General features: G+C 44.7%; 1 protein-coding gene across 1 annotated transcript in view; it reads left to right on the top strand.

Moving 5' to 3' along the window:
• Positions 1-17,922, top strand: part of LOC128692440 (uncharacterized) — a 110,526-nt gene that overhangs the window by 47,422 nt on the left and 45,182 nt on the right. The window contains exons 2-3 of the mRNA XM_053781626.2: positions 7,655-7,772; positions 14,900-15,043. Of these exons, the coding sequence (XP_053637601.2) occupies positions 7,655-7,772; positions 14,900-15,043 (262 nt within the window). The remainder of the gene's footprint in view (positions 1-7,654; positions 7,773-14,899; positions 15,044-17,922) is intronic.

The following is a 17,922-nucleotide window of genomic DNA, read 5'->3' as shown; positions in this document are numbered from 1 at the left end:
TTATCTTGTGCGCCCTAGGTTCACCCTTTTCACCCAGGGTTTATCCTTTGCACCCAGGGATTATCCTGTGTCTCCAGGGTTCATTCTGTGCACCCATGATTATCCTGTACACCCAGGGTTTATCCTGTGCCCCCAAGGATAAACCCTGAGTGCGCAGGATGAACCCTTGGTACACAGGATGAACCCTGTGTACACAGGATAAACCCTGAGTGCGCAGGATGAACCCTTGGTACACAGGATGAACCCTGTGTACACAGGATAATCCCTGGGTGCACAGGATGAACCCTTGGTACACAGGATGAACCCTGTGTGCACATGATAAGCCCTGGGTACACAGGATAAGCCCTGTGTACACAGGATAAGCCCTGTGTACACAGGGTTCATCCTGCGCACTCAGGGTTTATCCTGTATACACAGGATTCATCCTGAGCCCCCAGGGTTTATTCTGCGCACCCAGGGTTAATCATGTGCTCCCACGGTTTATCCTGTGCACCCAGGGTTTATTCTGTGCACCCAGGGTTCATCCTGTGCCGCCAAGATTTATCCTGTGCACTCAGGGTTTAGTCTGTGCACCCAGGGTTTTTCCTGTGCACCCAAGGTTTATCCTGTGCACCCAGTGTTCATCTGTTGCACCCGGGGTTCATCCTGTGTTCTCAAGTTTGACCTGTTTGCCCAGGATTCATCTTGTGCACCCAGAGTGCATCCTGTGCACCCAGGGTTCACGCTGTGCACCCAGGGTTCATCATGTGCACCCAGGGTTCATCATGTGCACCCAGGGTTCATCATGTGCTCCCACGGTTTATCCTGTGCACCCTGGGTTTATTCTGTGCACCCATGGTTCATCCTGTGCCGCCAAGATTTTATCCTGTGCACTCAGGGTTTAGTCTGTGCACCCAGGGTTTTTCCTGTGCACCCAAGGTTTATCCTGTGCATCCAGGGTTTATCCGGTGCACCCAGGGTATATCCTGTGCACCCAGGGTTTATTCTGTGCACCCATGGTTCATCCTGTGCCCCAAGGGTTTATCCTGTGCACTCATGGTTTATTCTGTGCACCCAGGGTTTATCCTGTGCACCCAGGATTTATCCTGTGCACCCAGGGTTTATTCTGTGCACCCAGGGTTTATTCTGTGCACCCAGGGTTTATCCTGTGCACCCAGGGTTTATCCTGTGCACTCATGGTTTGTTCTGTGCACCCAAGGTTCATCCTGTGTACTCAGGGTTTATCCTGTGCACCCAGGGGTCATCCTGTGCACCCAGGGTTTATCATGTGCACCCAGGGTTTATCCTGTGCACCCAGGGTTTATCCTGTGCACCCAGGGTTTATCCTGTTCACCCAGGGTTAATCTTGTGCTCCCAGGGTTTATCCTGTGCACTCATGGTTTAGTCTGTGCACCCACTGTTTATCTTGTGCACCCAGTGTTTATCCTGTGCACCCAGGGTTTATTCTGTGCACCCAGGGTTTCTCCTGTGCACCCAGGGTTTATCCTGTGCACCCATGGCTTATTGTGTGCACCCAAGGTTTATCCTGTGTACTCAGGGTTTATCATGTGCACCCAGGGTTTATCCTGTGCACCCAGAGTTTATCCAGTGCACCCAGGGTTTATTCTGTGCACCCAGGTTTCATTCTGTGCCCCCAGGGTTTATCCTGTGCAGTCATGGTTTATTCTGTGCAACCATGGTTTATCCTGTGCACCCAGGGTTTATCCTGTGCACCCATGGTTTATTGTGTGCACCAAGGGTTTATCCTGTGCACCCAGGGTTCACCCTGTGCACTCATGGTTTATTCTGTGCACCCTGGGTTTATCCTGTGTACTCAGGGCTTATCCTGTGCACCCATGGGTCATCCTGTGCACCCAGGGTTTATCATATGCACCCACGGTTCATCCTTTGTACCCTAGGTTTATTCTCTGCACCCGTGGTTTATCCTTTGCTCCCAAGGTTTATCTTGGGCACCCCGGGTTCATCCTGTGCACCAAGGATTCTTCCTGTGCACCAAAGCTTTTTCCTGTGCACCCAGGGTTCAACTTGTGCACCTATGGTATATCTTGAGCACCCGGGGTTCATCCTCTGCATCCAGGGTTTATTCTGAGCACCCAGGGTTCATCGTGCGGATCCAGGGTTCATTCTGTGCACCCAGGGTGCATTCTGTGCACCCAGGGTGCATCTTGTGCACCCAGGGTTTATCCTTTGCACCAAGAGTTCATCTTGTGCGCCAAGGGTTCATCCTGTGCACCCGGGATTCATGTTGTGCATCCAAGATTTATCCTGTGGGCCCAGTGTTCATCTTGTGCACCGAGGGTTCATCCTGTGCACCCACGATTCTTCCTGTATACTAAGGTTTTATCCTGTGCGCCCAGGGGACATCCTGTACACCCAGGGTTTAATATGTGCAACTAGGGTTTATTCTGTTGAACGAGGGTTCATACAGTGCACCCAGGTGTCATAGTGTGCACCAGCGGTTTATCCTGTGCACTCAGGTTTTATCCTGTGCACCCACTGATTATCATGTGCACCCAGGGTTCATCATGTGCACCAAGAGCACATCCTGTTCAACCATGGTTCATTCTGACAACTGTTTATCCTGTGCACCTAGTGCTTATCATGTGCACCAAGGGCTCATCATGTGCACCAAGGGTTCATCCTGTGCACCCAGGGTTCATCCTGTGCACCAAAGATTAATTCTGCGCACCCAGGATTTATCCTGTGCTCCCATGGTTTATCTTGTGCACCCAGGGTTCATTCTGAGTACCCAGAATTCATCTGTGCACCAAATGTTTACCCTGTGCACCCAGGGTTCATCATGTGCTCCCAGAGTTTATCTTGTGCACCCTGGGTTCATTCTGTGCACCCAGGATTATCCTGTACACCCAGGGTTTATCCTGTGCCCCCAATGTTTGTCCTCTGAGCCCTGGGTTCATCATGTTAATTAAACCAGGGTTCATCCTGAGCACCCGGTGTTCATCCTGTACTCCCAGGGTACCTTCTGTTCACCGAGGGCTCATCCTGTGAACTCCAGGGTTCATCATGCGCACCCTGGGTTCATCATGTGCACCCAGGGTTAATCCTGTGTACCCAGGGTTCATCCTGAGTATCCAGGGTTTACCTTGTGCTCCCAGGGTTCATCCCTAGGGTTCATCTTGAGTTCCCAGAGTTCTTCCTGTGTACACTGGGTTCATCCTGTGCCCCCAGAAATCATCCTGTGCACCCATGGTTTTTCCTGTGTACCCAGGGTTCATCCTGTGCCCCCAGGGTTCATCCTGTGTACCCAGGGTTCATCCTGTGTACCCAGGGCTCATCCTGTGTACCCAGGATTCATCCTGTGCAACCAGGGTTCATAATGTGCACCTGGGGTTCATCCTGTGTACCTTGGGTTCATCTTTGGTACCCAGGGTTCATCCTCTGCACCCAGGGTTCATCTTGTGCACCCAGGGTTCATCTTGTGCACCCAGGGTTCATCCTTTGCTCCCAGGGTTCATCCTCTGAACCCAGGGTTCATCTTGTTTACCCAGGGTTCATCCTCTGCACCCAGGGTTCATCTTGTGCACCCAGGGTTCATCTTGTGCACCCAGGGTTCATCCTTTGCTCCCAGGGTTCATCCTCTGAACCCAGGGTTCATCTTGTTTACCCAGGGTTCATCCTCTGCACCCAGGGTTCATCTTGTGCACCCAGGGTTCATCTTGTGCACCCAGGGTTCATCCTTTGCTCCCAGGGTTCATCCTCTGAACCCAGGGTTCATCTTGTTTACCCAGGGTTCATCCTGTGCACCCAGGGTTTATCCTGTGCGCCGAGGACTCATCCTGTGCACCCAGGGTTTATCCTGTGCGCCGAGGACTCATTCTGTTCACCCAGGGTTTATCCTGTGCGCCGAGGACTCATTCTGTTCACCCAGGGTTTATCTTGTGCGCCAAGGACTCATCCTGTGCACCCAGGGTTCATCTCGTGCACCCAGGGTACATTCTCTTCACCCATGGTTCATCCTGTGCACCGAAAGCACATTCTGTACACCCAGGATTCATCCTGTGCACCCAGGGTTATCTTGTGCACCCAGGGATCATCCTGTGTACCCAGGGTTCATCCTATATACCCAGGTTCCATTCTGAGAACCCAGGGTTCATCCTATATACCCAGGTTCCAGTCTGAGAACCCAGGGTTCATCCTGTGAACCCAGGGTTCATCCTGTGAACCCAGAGTTCATCTTGGGAACCCATAGTTCATCCTGTTCACCCAGGGTTCATCCTGTGCTCCCAGGGTTCGTCCTGTGCATCCCGGGTTTATCTTCTGCACCCAGGGTTCTTCCTGTGCACCAATGGTTCATTCTGTGCACCCAGAGTTCATCATGTGCACCGAAAGTTCATCCTCTGTTCCCTAATTTCAACCTCTGCTCCCTGTGCACCCAGCGTTCATCCTGTGCACCCAGGGCTTATCCTGTGCACGCAAGGTTTGTCCTCTACACCCAGGGTTCATCCTGTTAAACCAGGGTTCATCCTGAGCACCCAAAGTTCATGTTGAGCACCCAGATTTTATCCAGTGCACCAAGGGCGTATCCTGTGCACCCAGGATTCATCTTAAGCACCAAAGGTCTATCCTGTGAACCCAGGGTTCATCATCTGCACCCAGGATTTATCCTGCGCACTCAGGGTTTATTTTGAGCTCCTATGGTTCATTCTGTTCAACCTGGGTACCCAGGGTTCATCCTGTGTACCCAGAGCTCGTCCTGTGTACCCAAGGTTCATCCTGTGTACCCAGAGCTCGTCCTGTGCACCCATGGTTCATCTTGCACCCCTAGGGTTCATCGAGTGCACCCAGGGTTTATCCCGTGCACCCAGGGTTCATCCTATGAGCCCAGGGTTCATCCTGTGCACCCAGGGTTTATCCTGTGTGTCCAGGGTTCATCCTGTGCACTCAGGGTTCATCCAGTTCTCCTAGAATTCATCATGTGCACCCAAGATTTATACTCTGCTCCCAGGGTTCTTCCTGTGCACCCATGGTTTATCCTGTGCACGCAGGGTTTGTAATCTGCACCCTGGGTTCATCATGTTAAACCAGGGTTCATTCTGAGCGCCCAGGGTGCATGCTGTGCACCCGGGTTTTATCCTGTGCACCCAGGGTTCATCCTCTGCACTCAAAATTCATCCTGTGTACCCAGAGTTCATCCTGTGTACCCAGGGTTCATCCTGTGCACCCAGGGCTCATCCTGTGAACTCCGAATTCATCCTGTGCACCCAGGGGTTATTCTGTGCACCCTGGTTCATCCTTTGCTCCCAGGATTCATCCTGTGCACTCATGATTTATTCTGAGTACCCAGGGTTCTTTCTATTTAACCAATGTTCATCCTGTGCACCCAGGGTTCATCTTGTGAACACAGGGTTCATCCTGTGCAAACAAGGTTTATACTGTGCTCCTATGGTTCATTCTGTTCACCCAGGGTTCATCCTGTGCACCCTGGGTTCACCCTTCGCACCTAGGGTTCATCCTCTGCACCCAGTGTTCTTCCTGTGCACCCAGAGTTAATCTTGTATACTCCCGGTTCATCCTGTGCACTCAGGGTTTGTTTTCCACCCAGGCTTCATTCTGTGCACCCAGGTTTTATCCTGTGCACCCAGGGTTCATATTGTGCACTCAGATTTCATCCTGTGCACTAAAGGTTTACCGTGTGCCCCCAGGGTTCATTCTGTGCTCTCAAGGTTTATCCTGTGCACCAAGGGCTCATCCTGTGCACCCAGGGTTCATCCTGTTAAACCAGGGCTCGTCCTGGTCTCCCGGGGTTCATCCTGCGCACCCAGGGTTCATCCTGTGTACCCAGAATTTATCTTGTGCACCCAGATTTTATCATGTGCATCCAGGGTTCATCTTGTGCTCCCAAGGTTTATCCTGTGAACCCAGGGTTCATTCTGTTCAACTAATGTTCATACTGCGCACCAACGGCTCATCCTGTGCACCCAGCGTTTATCCTCTGCACCCAGGGTTCATCCTGTGCACCCAGGGTTCATCCTGTGCACCCAGGGTTTTTCCTGTGTCCCCAAGGTTTATCCTGTGCACCCAGGGTTCATCCTGTGCACCCAGGGTTCATCCTGTGCACCCAGGGTTTATCCTGTGCACCCAGGGATTGTCTTCTGTCTCCAAGGTTCATCCTGTTAAACCAGGGCTCATCCTGGTCACCCTGGGTTTGCCCTGTGCACCCAGGGTTCATCCTCTGTACCCAGCGTTCATCCTGTGCACACAGGTTTACACTGTGCACCCAGGTTTATTCTGTGCACCCAAGGTTCATCCTGTGCACGCAGAGTTTATCCTGTGCACCCAGCGTTTATCCTGTGCACGCAGAGTTTATCCTGTGCACCCAGGGTTTATCATCTGCACCCAGGGTTCATCGTGTGCACCCATTTTTATACTGTGCACCCAGGTTGATACTGTGCACGCAGGGTTCACCCTGCACACTCACGGTTCATCCTGTGTACACATGGTTTATCTTTTGCACCGAGGGTTTATTCTATGCACCCAGGTTTTATGCAGTACACCCAGGGTTCATCCTGTGCTCCCATGATTCATCCTGTGCACCCAGGGTTCATCCTGTGCATCCAGGGTTCATCCTCTGCACCCAGTGTTCATTCTGTACACCCAGGGTTCATCTTATGCATCCAGGGTTTATCCAGTGCACCCAGGGTTTTCTGTTCATCCCGGGTTCATTCTGTTCATCCAGGGATCATCATGTGCACGCAGGGTTCGTACTGTGCACCCAGGGTTCATGCTGCTCACCCAGGGTTTATCTTCTTATCAGTAGTTCATTTTTAGCTTCTGCTCATCTTGTGAGTAGAAGTTTGTTGTGCACGTACAGTTTATTATATAAACTGTAGGATAGTATACATCGCTTGGTCTTCCTATAGTCTTCTTTATTCCCTCAGCTCATCTTGTAGTATATTGTGCACACTGTGTTTATTATATAGTGCACTGTACACGTACAGCTGGTCTTGTGTTATGGTCCTCCTCATCATCATGTTTACTGTGCTCTCGCAACTCATCCTGCAACTCACCCAGGTTGTCCAGTGAGTGGTTATTGACCATCAGCAACTCATCCTGTGAGTGTATAACAGAAAAAGGCATAATACCGTGACTGGAACAATACACAAATAACCCGCTTACGACGACGTTTCGGTCCGACTTGGACCATTTACAAAGTCACACTGGCCTATGTATACTCCCTCCTCTCCTTTTCGTTAGTGTGACTTTGTAAATGGTCCAAGACGGACCGAAATGTCGCGTATGCTCCTCTAATATGTGCGGGTTATTTGTGTACTGTGAGTGAATGTTTAGTGCCCGTACAGCTTATCCTAAGAGCCGTCGTATAGGTGCAAATGCAGTTCATCCTTGGAGTGTTACCTTATTTTCCAGCCGCAGATCATCGAGTCAGTGATAACAGCAGAGGTCATTTGGGATTACAATTGGTCTTTATTAAACCCCCGCTGATGTAGTTCAATATTTACAACCTATAGAATAATTCAGTTAATTGTAATCCTAAATTTTAGTTATATAGGATGTACTTAGAATGTGAAAACGTTAAAATTTGAGATAGATTATTATTAACACTGAACTGTCTTCAGTTTCGGAAAAGTTAAGATATACTGTTGAGCTTCAGTTTATTTTCCTGTTTTCCTCGCAGAACATCGTGAGGAAAACTGGTCTGTCATGGCTGCTAGAATTCCGTCTCTCCGTCTGTGTGCTGCTGTGTATGAAGGTTCTCTCCTGCACTGCACACTCTCCAACACTTCACATCACAGGTGGAAAGTGACTTACATCAGTCTAGACCAAACCGGGAGTTTGTCCTAAAAATCAAAAGTTAGTTCTGTCGGATAAGGCTAGTGAAATTTTAGGTATGCAATAAATCTGCGGAAATTAATCAGAACATAACGAAATGTATGAATTCGATTCAAGATTTAATATACAACTGTGAATAAATAAACACAAAGATGGACGGGGGTTCAACCGTGGTCCTATGTTAGCAGGTCCAGCACATTACTGCTGACCTACGAAGCTTCTTATAGGAAAAAATCGGAAACCAAATTTATATTCAGTTCTCCTTCAGCGACCCTCTTCAAGGGGGTTCCTGGCTGATGAGGCTCTTGATCTAACGAATTGGACCTTTCACTCTACCTCGGACCAAAACCTAAACGCCCCTCATTCCTTACCCCCAACCCATCTTTCCCATCCCACCTCCTTCCCATCCCACTTCCTTTCCCAATTCCTCCTCTCTCCTACGTTTGGCTTTTGGGGATTTTCCCCGGAAATCATAATTCCTGAGTCGGGAAAAGATAATCGTTATCAGACCCATTCCACTGAGGCCCTCGGTGGTGGTGTCTGCCGTGGAGTCCAGATCATCTAGATGTGCTGATCCTCCCTCTGGAGTTCTGGAGGGTGGCTTTAGGTGTCCTCAAGATGACGAGTATATATTTGGAGGCTACCTGTCTGTTCCGGGAAGTTGCAACCGTAGGGATTATGCCTTGCAACAGGCATTCGACAGCCCTCTCTTTAGTCTGCCAAGGTGGCTTGGTGAATGTGAGATTATCCTGGATTGCCGATTTACTGGCATGAAGGGTAGGGTAGGGAATGGGTTCCATGCAGCATCTACACTACAAGCCGCCCCGACGGTTAGTAGGAAGCTCGGTACCAGAGGTGGGCAACGAGGTATTACCCGAAGGAGGTACTGGGCTCTTTGAAACGTCCGAAGAAAGGTCAGTTGATGCTTTAGGGTCGTGTGTGGATGCCGCTGGGAAAAAAGGGGGCCTGGGAGAAGGAAGTTCATGAATATGTACTTCTATGATAAGTTTTTCATTTTAAATAGAGGGTTTGTGTGGAGAAATAGGTCTAAGAAGAAACAAAAGATCAGACATTTCCCTCCGTGAGAGACCTTCACTTTGTACTTCCCGGCTGAGCAGTTACAAATATTTATGACCTCTGTTTTAATGGCAGCTTCAAGTACAATCCTCCTAAACTCAGGTCGACATTTCTCGGAAACGCGTATGATAATAGTCTTTTTTTTTTGTTCGTGCAGTGTATCTGCAGGATGCTGCGTTCAGCCTTTATCGTTACAATGGGTCCTAGAGGGGCTCTTTGATTTTAAGTGAGCGATGGAGGTTGCCGGCGTGTAATCCCTGAAGCAAAATGCACTTGTTGGAGGGATTACGTTTCTACTGTAACTTCCACTTCCTCTATAATTAGAGTTTGGAAAAATGTATGAAAATTGAGAGGCAGCTCCCGTTCTTAGGGTTGCCTGCGTCAGCAGTGCAGACTCTTCTGTAGTTGCCGCATGATTTAAATATCTTGTCCGTATTTTTCATGGACTCCATCTGTGCCCCTCGTTTTTTATTTCAGATCTGCCAGAGAGTTAATACCTTTGCATTTTACTTCTAGCATAGAAGAATGTAAAGTACCTTTTACACTTCGAGACCCTAAGTCAACACTTTCCGCTTGCCGACCATCGGCAGGTGGACCTGATGGTATTCATATTTGAGTGCTTCAACATTTGCATTCGACGGCCCTCGTAGTCCTCTCACATATCTTTAATTTGATTACAAGAGGTTCTTCCTTATCCATGAAAAACTGTAGCTTTGACCTTTCATAAACCAGGTACTTTGGGCCACGATGCATCCCACTATCAACCCTCATCACTGTCGTTTATATAAATTGTGAACAACAAGGGGCCCAACACTGACCCCTGTGGAACGCCACTCGTGACGCGCCCCCACTCTGATTTCTCCCCATTGATGCAAACTCTCTCCTGCCTATTTGTCAACCATGCCTCTATCCACGAAAAAAATTCTCCTCCTATTCCGTGTGCCTTAAGTTTCCTCAATAGTCTCTGATGTGTAACTCTATCGAAAGCCTTACTGAAGTCCACATACACAATATCATATTCATTACCATGATCTACCTCCTCAAATACCTTAGTGAAGAAAGTAAATTCGTAAGGCAGGAACGCCGCTTTGTAAAATCGTGACCTTTAATTTAGGCCCTTAATTTCAAGCACTGATCAGAGTATTATTATTGTGAGGATTAGTATTAGTAGAAGCAGTAACAGAAATAGTAGTTGTAGCAATAGTAGTCGTAGTAATAATAGCAGTAAATGTCAGAAGTAGTAACTGCAGTAGTAATAAAAGTTGTATTATTAGCAGTAATATTGGTAGCAGGTGTAGTAGCAGTTATGGTGGTAGTAGTAATGATGGTAATAGTAGCAATAGTATTAATAATGGTTGTAGTGGTAGTAATAGTAATATTAATAGTGATGGTAGTAGTGCTAGTACTAGTGGTAGATTTATTAGTAGTAGTAGTAGCAGTAATAGTATCAATAATAGTAGTAATAGCAGGAGAAAGAGCGATAGTAATATTACTAGCAGCAGTAGCAACAGTAGTAGTAGCAGTAGTAGTAGTAGTAGTAGTAGTAGTAGTAGTAGTAGTAGTAGTAGTAGCAGTAGTAGTAGTAACAGTACTGGTGAAAGTAGCAGTAGGTTGTTCTGTATTCACTAAACTCTTGAATGAAGTTGAAAATAATTTGTATAAGTCTGAAGTACGAATTCAATGTTGTTATTGGTGTTAGTGACAGCACTGTGTACCTCACATAAGTACTGTAAACAGTCATGAGAGAATCTTTGTTGAGCTTCATGAACGTAGTTCACATAAGTACTGTAAACAGTCATGAGAGAATCTTTGTTGAGCTTCATGAACGTAGTTCACATAAGTACTGTAAACAGTCATGAGAGAATCTTTGTTGAGCTTCATGAACGTAGTTCACATAAGTACTGTAAACAGTCATGAGAGAATCTTTGTTGAGCTTCATGAACGTAGTTCACATAAGTACTGTAAACAGTCATGAGAGAATCTTTGTTGAGCTTCATGAACGTAGTTCACATAAGTACTGTAAACAGTCATGAGAGAATCTTTGTTGAGCTTCATGAACGTAGTTCACATAAGTACTGTAAACAGTCATGAGAGAATCTTTGTTGAGCTTCATGAACGTAGTTCACATAAGTACTGTAAACAGTCATGAGAGAATCTTTGTTGAGCTTCATGAACGTAGTTCACATAAGTACTGTAAACAGTCATGAGAGAATCTTTGTTGAGCTTCATGAACGTAGTTCACATAAGTACTGTAAACAGTCATGAGAGAATCTTTGTTGAGCTTCATGAACGTAGTTCACATAAGTACTGTAAACAGTCATGAGAGAATCTTTGCTGAGCTTCATGAACGTAGTTCACATAAGTGCTGTAAACAGTCATGAGAGAATCTTTGTTGAGCTTCATGAACGTAGTTCACATAAGTACTGTAAACAGTCATGAGAGAATCTTTGCTGAGCTTCATGAACGTAGTTCACATAAGTACTGTAAACAGTCATGAGAGAATCTTTGTTGAGCTTCATGAACGTAGTTCACATAAGTACTGTAAACAGTCATGAGAGAATCTTTGCTGAGCTTCATGAACGTAGTTCACATAAGTGCTGTAAACAGTCATGAGAGAATCTTTGTTGAGCTTCATGAACGTAGTTCACATAAGTACTGTAAACAGTCATGAGAGAATCTTTGTTGAGCTTCATGAACGTAGTTCACATAAGTACTGTAAACAGTCATGAGAGAATCTTTGTTGAGCTTCATGAACGTAGTTCACATAAGTACTGTAAACAGTCATGAGAGAATCTTTGCTGAGCTTCATGAACGTAGTTCACATAAGTACTGTAAACAGTCATGAGAGAATCTTTGCTGAGCTTCATGAACGTAGTTCTTATATTTAAGAATATTACAAACATTCCTGCCATTAGTCTGTGTGTCTGTTTATTCAGCCTGAAAATTAGTGATTGGTGAGACACTGTTGTATATCTGTTATCACTGTGCCTAACATTCCATTTATCTAAATTCATTATCTAAAGAAAACTATTATAATATATTAGTAAGGTATGATACCCCTTGTTTACCTGGAGTTTACCTGGAGAGAGTTCCGGGGGTCAACGCCCCCGCGGCCCGGTCTGAGACCAGGCCTCCTGGTGGATCAGAGCCTGATCAACCAGGCTGTTGCTGCTGGCTGCACGCAAACCAACATACGAGCCACAGCCCGGCTGATCCGGAACTGACTTTAGGTGCTTGTCCAGTGCCAGCTTGAAGACTGCCAGGGGTCTGTTGGTAATCCCCCTTATGTGTGCTGGGAGGCAGTTGAACAGTCTCGGGCCCCTGACACTTATTGTATGGTCTCTTAACGTGCTAGTGACACCCCTGCTTTTCATTGGGGGGATGTTGCATCGTCTGCCAAGTCTTTTGCTTTCGTAGTGGGTGATTTTCGTGTGCAAGTTCGGTACTAGTCCCTCTAGGATTTTCCAGGTGTATATAATCATGTATCTCTCCCTCCTGCGTTCCAGGGAATACAGGTTTAGGAACCTCAAGCGCTCCCAATAATTGAGGTGTTTTATCTCCGTTATGCGCGCCGTGAAAGTTCTCTGTACATTTTCTAGGTCGGCAATTTCACCTGCCTTGAAAGGTGCTGTTAGTGTGCAGCAATATTCCAGCCTAGATAGAACAAGTGACCTGAAGAGTGTCATCATGGGCTTGGCCTCCCTAGTTTTGAAGGTTCTCATTATCCATCCTGTCATTTTTCTAGCAGATGCGATTTATACAATGTTATGGTCCTTGAAGGTGAGATCCTCCGACATGATCACTCCCAGGTCTTTGACGTTGGTGTTTCGCTCTATTTTGTGGCCAGAATTTGTTTTGTACTCTGATGAAGATTTAATTTCCTCATGTTTACCATATCTGAGTAATTGAAATTTCTCATCGTTGAACTTCATATTGTTTTCTGCAGCCCACTGAAAGATTTGGTTGATGTCTGCCTGGAGCTTTGCAGTGTCTGCAATGGAAGACACTGTCATGCAGATTCGGGTGTCATCTGCAAAGGAAGACACGGTGCTGTGGCTGACATCCTTGTCTATGTCGGATATAAGGATGAGGAACAAGATGGGAGCGAGTACTGTGCCTTGTGGAACAGAGCTTTTCACCGTAGCTGCCTCGGACTTTACTCTGTTGACGACTACTCTCTGTGTTCTGTTAGTGAGGAAATTATAGATCCATCGACCGACTTTTCCTGTTATTCCTTTAGCACGCATTTTGTGCGCTATTACGCCATGGTCACACTTGTCGAAGGCTTTTGCAAAGTCTGTATATATTACATCTGCATTCTTTTTGTCTTCTAGTGCATTTAGGACCTTGTCGTAGTGGTCCAATAGTTGAGACAGACAGGAGCGACCTGTTCTAAACCCATGTTGCCCTGGGTTGTGTAACTGATGGGTTTCTAGATGCGTGGTGATCTTGCTTCTTAGGACCCTTTCAAAGATTTTTATGATATGGGATGTTAGTGCTATTGGTCTGTAGTTCTTTGCTGTTGCTTTACTGCCCCCTTTGTGGAGTGGGGCTATGTCTGTTGTTTTTAGTAACTGTGGGACGACCCCCGTGTCCATGCTCCCTCTCCATAGGATGGAAAAGGCTCGTGATAGGGGCTTCTTGCAGTTCTTGATGAACACAGAGTTCCATGAGTCTGGCCCTGGGGCAGAGTGCATGGGCATGTCATTTATCGCCTGTGAATCCATATTGTGAATCAGTGATGAATCAGCCGAGAAAACTACGAGATATATAATGTTCTCTCTTCGTATCTCCTTTCTTGATTAATATTACCACATTTATGACTTACCAGCCTCTCACCTCTAACAAAATAATGTAAACTTTGGTTACTGCTCAGTGTATGTGTCGTCTCCTTCAGTGTATGTGTCGTCTCCTTCAGTGTATGTGTCGTCTCCTTCAGTGTATGTGTCGTCTCCTTCAGTGTATGTGTCGTCTCCTTCAGTGTATGTGTCGTCTCCTTCAGTGTATGTGTCGTCTCCTTCAGTGTATGTGTCATCTCCTTCAGTGTATGTGTCGTCTCCTTCAGTGTATGTGTCGTCTCCTTCAGTGTATGTGTCGTCTCCTTCAGTGTATGTGTCGTCTCCTTCAGTGTATGTGTCGTCTCCTTCAGTGTATGTGTCGTCTCCTTCAGTGTATGTGTCGTCTCCTTCAGTGTATGTGTCGTCTCCTTCAGTGTATGTGTCGTCTCCTTCAGTGTATGTGTCGTCTCCTTCAGTGTATGTGTCGTCTCCTTCAGTGTATGTGTCGTCTCCTTCAGTGTATGTGTCGTCTCCTTCAGTGTATGTGTCGTCTCCTTCAGTGTATGTGTCGTCTCCTTCAGTGTATGTGTCGTCTCCTTCAGTGTATGTGTCGTCTCCTTCAGTGTATGTGTCGTCTCCTTCAGTGTATGTGTCGTCTCCTTCAGTGTATGTGTCGTCTCCTTCAGTGTATGTGTCGTCTCCTTCAGTGTATGTGTCGTCTCCTTCAGTGTATGTGTCGTCTCCTTCAGTGTATGTGTCGTCTCCTTCAGTGTATGTGTCGTCTCCTTCAGTGTATGTGTCGTCTCCTTCAGTGTATGTGTCGTCTCCTTCAGTGTATGTGTCGTCTCCTTCAGTGTATGTGTCGTCTCCTTCAGTGTATGTGTCGTCTCCTTCAGTGTATGTGTCGTCTCCTTCAGTGTATGTGTCGTCTCCTTCAGTGTATGTGTCGTCTCCTTCAGTGTATGTGTCGTCTCCTTCAGTGTATGTGTCGTCTCCTTCAGTGTATGTGTCGTCTCCTTCAGTGTATGTGTCGTCTCCTTCAGTGTATGTGTCGTCTCCTTCAGTGTATGTGTCGTCTCTTTCAGTGTATGTGTCGTCTCCTTCAGTGTATGTGTCGTCTCCTTCAGTGTATGTGTCGTCTCCTTCAGTACACATAGTGAGGTCATTATAGGCCTATTACTTTCCCACATATCCTTCTCTTTCAGATAAGTTATTATATAACTTCCTGCCAACAGATGTGGCAGAAAACTTTAACATCGATCAAAACAGTTCGCAGAACTTTCATGACGAGCCAGATCACCATTCCTTCCCTCCAAGTTCTGAAAGCAACTTTACCATCAATGATGAACACATTATTCATCAGCGCACAGAGAAGATATGTGAGTAACCTGAGTTATGTGAGTAACCTGAGTTATGAGTGCTCTCTCCCACTTGCAATTAAGATAATTTACAACATTTACTTCTAAGACTGAAAATTGTTATCCTATATTAGTTCCTTTTAAAGTTCTGTTAAGTATACTGTCTCCGTCTTGGATGCTGCTGACAGTAAACGATTAACGCATAAATTCGTAATTACTGCTTGGTTAACATGGGCAGAAGATGCAAGGTAAATACTTGTTAGCCAGGCCGGGCATCGAGCCTGTGCCCTCTTAGTTGTGAGCTTGACGGATTATCAGTAAACTTCAAGTTTTTGTAGCTAATGTGTCTGTGTGAGAGATTTCTTTTTAACTACCACCTCCATCAAGTAGCAGGTTATACACTGGGTACTAACACTTACCAGTCTGTACTGGAACAATCTGTTTGATCAATAATACGCTAAAATATTTAATTTCAGCAGGACTACAGTCTTTATAACGTTACGTTACTAATCTCTCAGTAACACCCAGATGGCTCTTCTTGTCTCAAGGTTCCTACTTCCGAGTCTCCTTCGGCCTGAGATTAGTATTTGTGAATATTTCGTCAGTTTTGGAATTCTAAGAGTTTTATATATATATATATATATATATATATATATATATATATATATATATATATATATATATATATATATATATATATATATATCTATATATATATATATATATATATATGTCGTGCCGAATAGGCAGAACTTGCGATCTTGGCTTAAATAGCAATGTTCATCTTGCCATATAGGACAACTGAAAATTTGTGTATGCAATAATTTCGCCAAAATCATTCTGAACCTAACGAAAAAAAATATATTTGATCGTGTTTATTTAGTACTAAAATATTGTAAACGTATTTAAAATATATTTAGTTGGGTTAGGCTAAAATAAATTACACTTGTTATAATAAGGTTAGGTAAGTTTTCTAAGATTCTTTTGGTCCAAAAATATGATTTTTTACATTAACATTGATGAAAAAAAATGTATCTTTAAACGTATAAGAGAAAATTTCAGAAAGGGCTTAATTTTAAATGAGTTCTTGCTAACTAACCAGTTTTACATATTCGGCACGACATATATATATATATATAAATATATATATATATATATATATATATTTATATATATAGTCTTAGACAGGGATGTGTAATGCCACAATGGTTGTTTAATATATTTATAGATAGGGTTGTAAAAGAAGTAAATGCTAGGGTGTTCGGGAGAGGGGTGGGATTAAATTATGGAAAATTAAATACAAAATGAGAGTTGACGCAGTTGCTTTTTTGCTGATGATACTGTGCTTATGGGAGATTCTAAAGGAAAGAAAAGTTGCAAAGGTTAGTGAACGGGTTTGGGAGTGTGTGTAAAGGTAGAACGTTGAAAGTGGGCATAGAAGAGAGTAAGGTGATGAGGGTATCAAATGATTTAGATAAAGAAAAATTGGATATCAAATTGAGGAGGAGGAGTATGGAAGAAGTGAATGTTTTCAGATACTTGGGAGTTGACGTGTCGGCGGATGGATTTATGAAGGATGAGGTTAATCATAGAATTAATGAGGGAAAAAAGGTGAGTGGTGCATTGAGGTATATGTGGAGACAAAAAACGTGATCTATGGAGGTAAAGAAGGGAATGTATGAAAGTATAGTAATACCAACACTCTTATATGGGTGTGAAGCTTGGGTGGTAAATGCAGCAGCGAGGAGACGGTTGGAGGCAGTGGAGATGTCCTGTCTAAGGGCAATGTGTGGTGTAAATATTATGCAGAAAATTCGGAGTGTGGAAATTAGGAGAAGGTGTGGAGTTAATAAAAGTATTAGTCAGAGGGCTGAAGAGGGGTTGTTGAGGTGGTTTGGTCATTTAGAGAGAATGGATCAAAGTAGAATGACATGGAGGGCGTTTAAATGTGTAGGGGAAGAAAGGCGGGGTAGGGGTCGTCCTCGAAGAGGTTGGAGGGAGGGGCTAAACGTGGTTTTGTGGGCGAGGGGCTTGGACTTCCAGCAATCGTGCGTGAGCGTGTTAGATAGGAGTGAATGAATACGAATGGTATTTGGGACCTGACGATCTGTTGGAGTGTGAGCAGGGTAATATTTAGTGAAGGGATTCAGGGAAACCGGTAATATTTATATAGCCGGACTTGAGTCCTGGAAATGGGAAGTACAATGCCTGCACTTTAAAGGAGGGGTTTGGGATATTGGCAGTTTGGAGGGATATGTTGTGTATCTTTATACGTATATGCTTCTAAACTGTTATATTCTGAGCACCTCTGCAAAAACAGTGATTATGTGTGAGTGTGGTGAAAGTGTTGAATGATGATGAAAGTATTTTCTTTTTGGGGATTTTCTTTCTTTTTGGGTCACCCTGCCTCGGTGGGAGACGGCCGACTTGTTGAAATTATATATATATATATATATATATATATATATATATATATATATATATATATATATATATATATATCTATATATATATATATGTCGTGCCTAATAGGTAAAACTGGTCAATTAACAAGAACTCATTTAAAATTAAATCCTTTCTAAAATTTTCTCCTATACGTTTAAAGATATATTTTTTTCATTAATGTTAATGTAAAAATTTATAATTTTGAACCAAAAAAATCTTAGAAAACTTACCTAACCTTATTATAACAAGAGCAATTTATTTTAGCCTAACCCAACTATATATATTTTAAATACTTTTACAATCATTTAATAATAAACAAAAACAATGAAATATATTTTTTTCGTTAGATTCAGAATGATTTTTGCGAAATTTTGCATACACAAATTTTCACTTGTCTTATATGGCAAGATGAGCGTTGCTATTTAAGCCGAGAGAGAGAGAGAGAGAGAGAGAGA

This window comes from Cherax quadricarinatus, chromosome 53 (genome assembly GCF_038502225.1).
Source record: "Cherax quadricarinatus isolate ZL_2023a chromosome 53, ASM3850222v1, whole genome shotgun sequence".
NCBI lineage: Eukaryota > Metazoa > Arthropoda > Malacostraca > Decapoda > Parastacidae > Cherax > Cherax quadricarinatus.
Note: the sequence above shows the minus strand (reverse complement) of the source record. Positions and strands in the feature narration are given on the sequence as shown.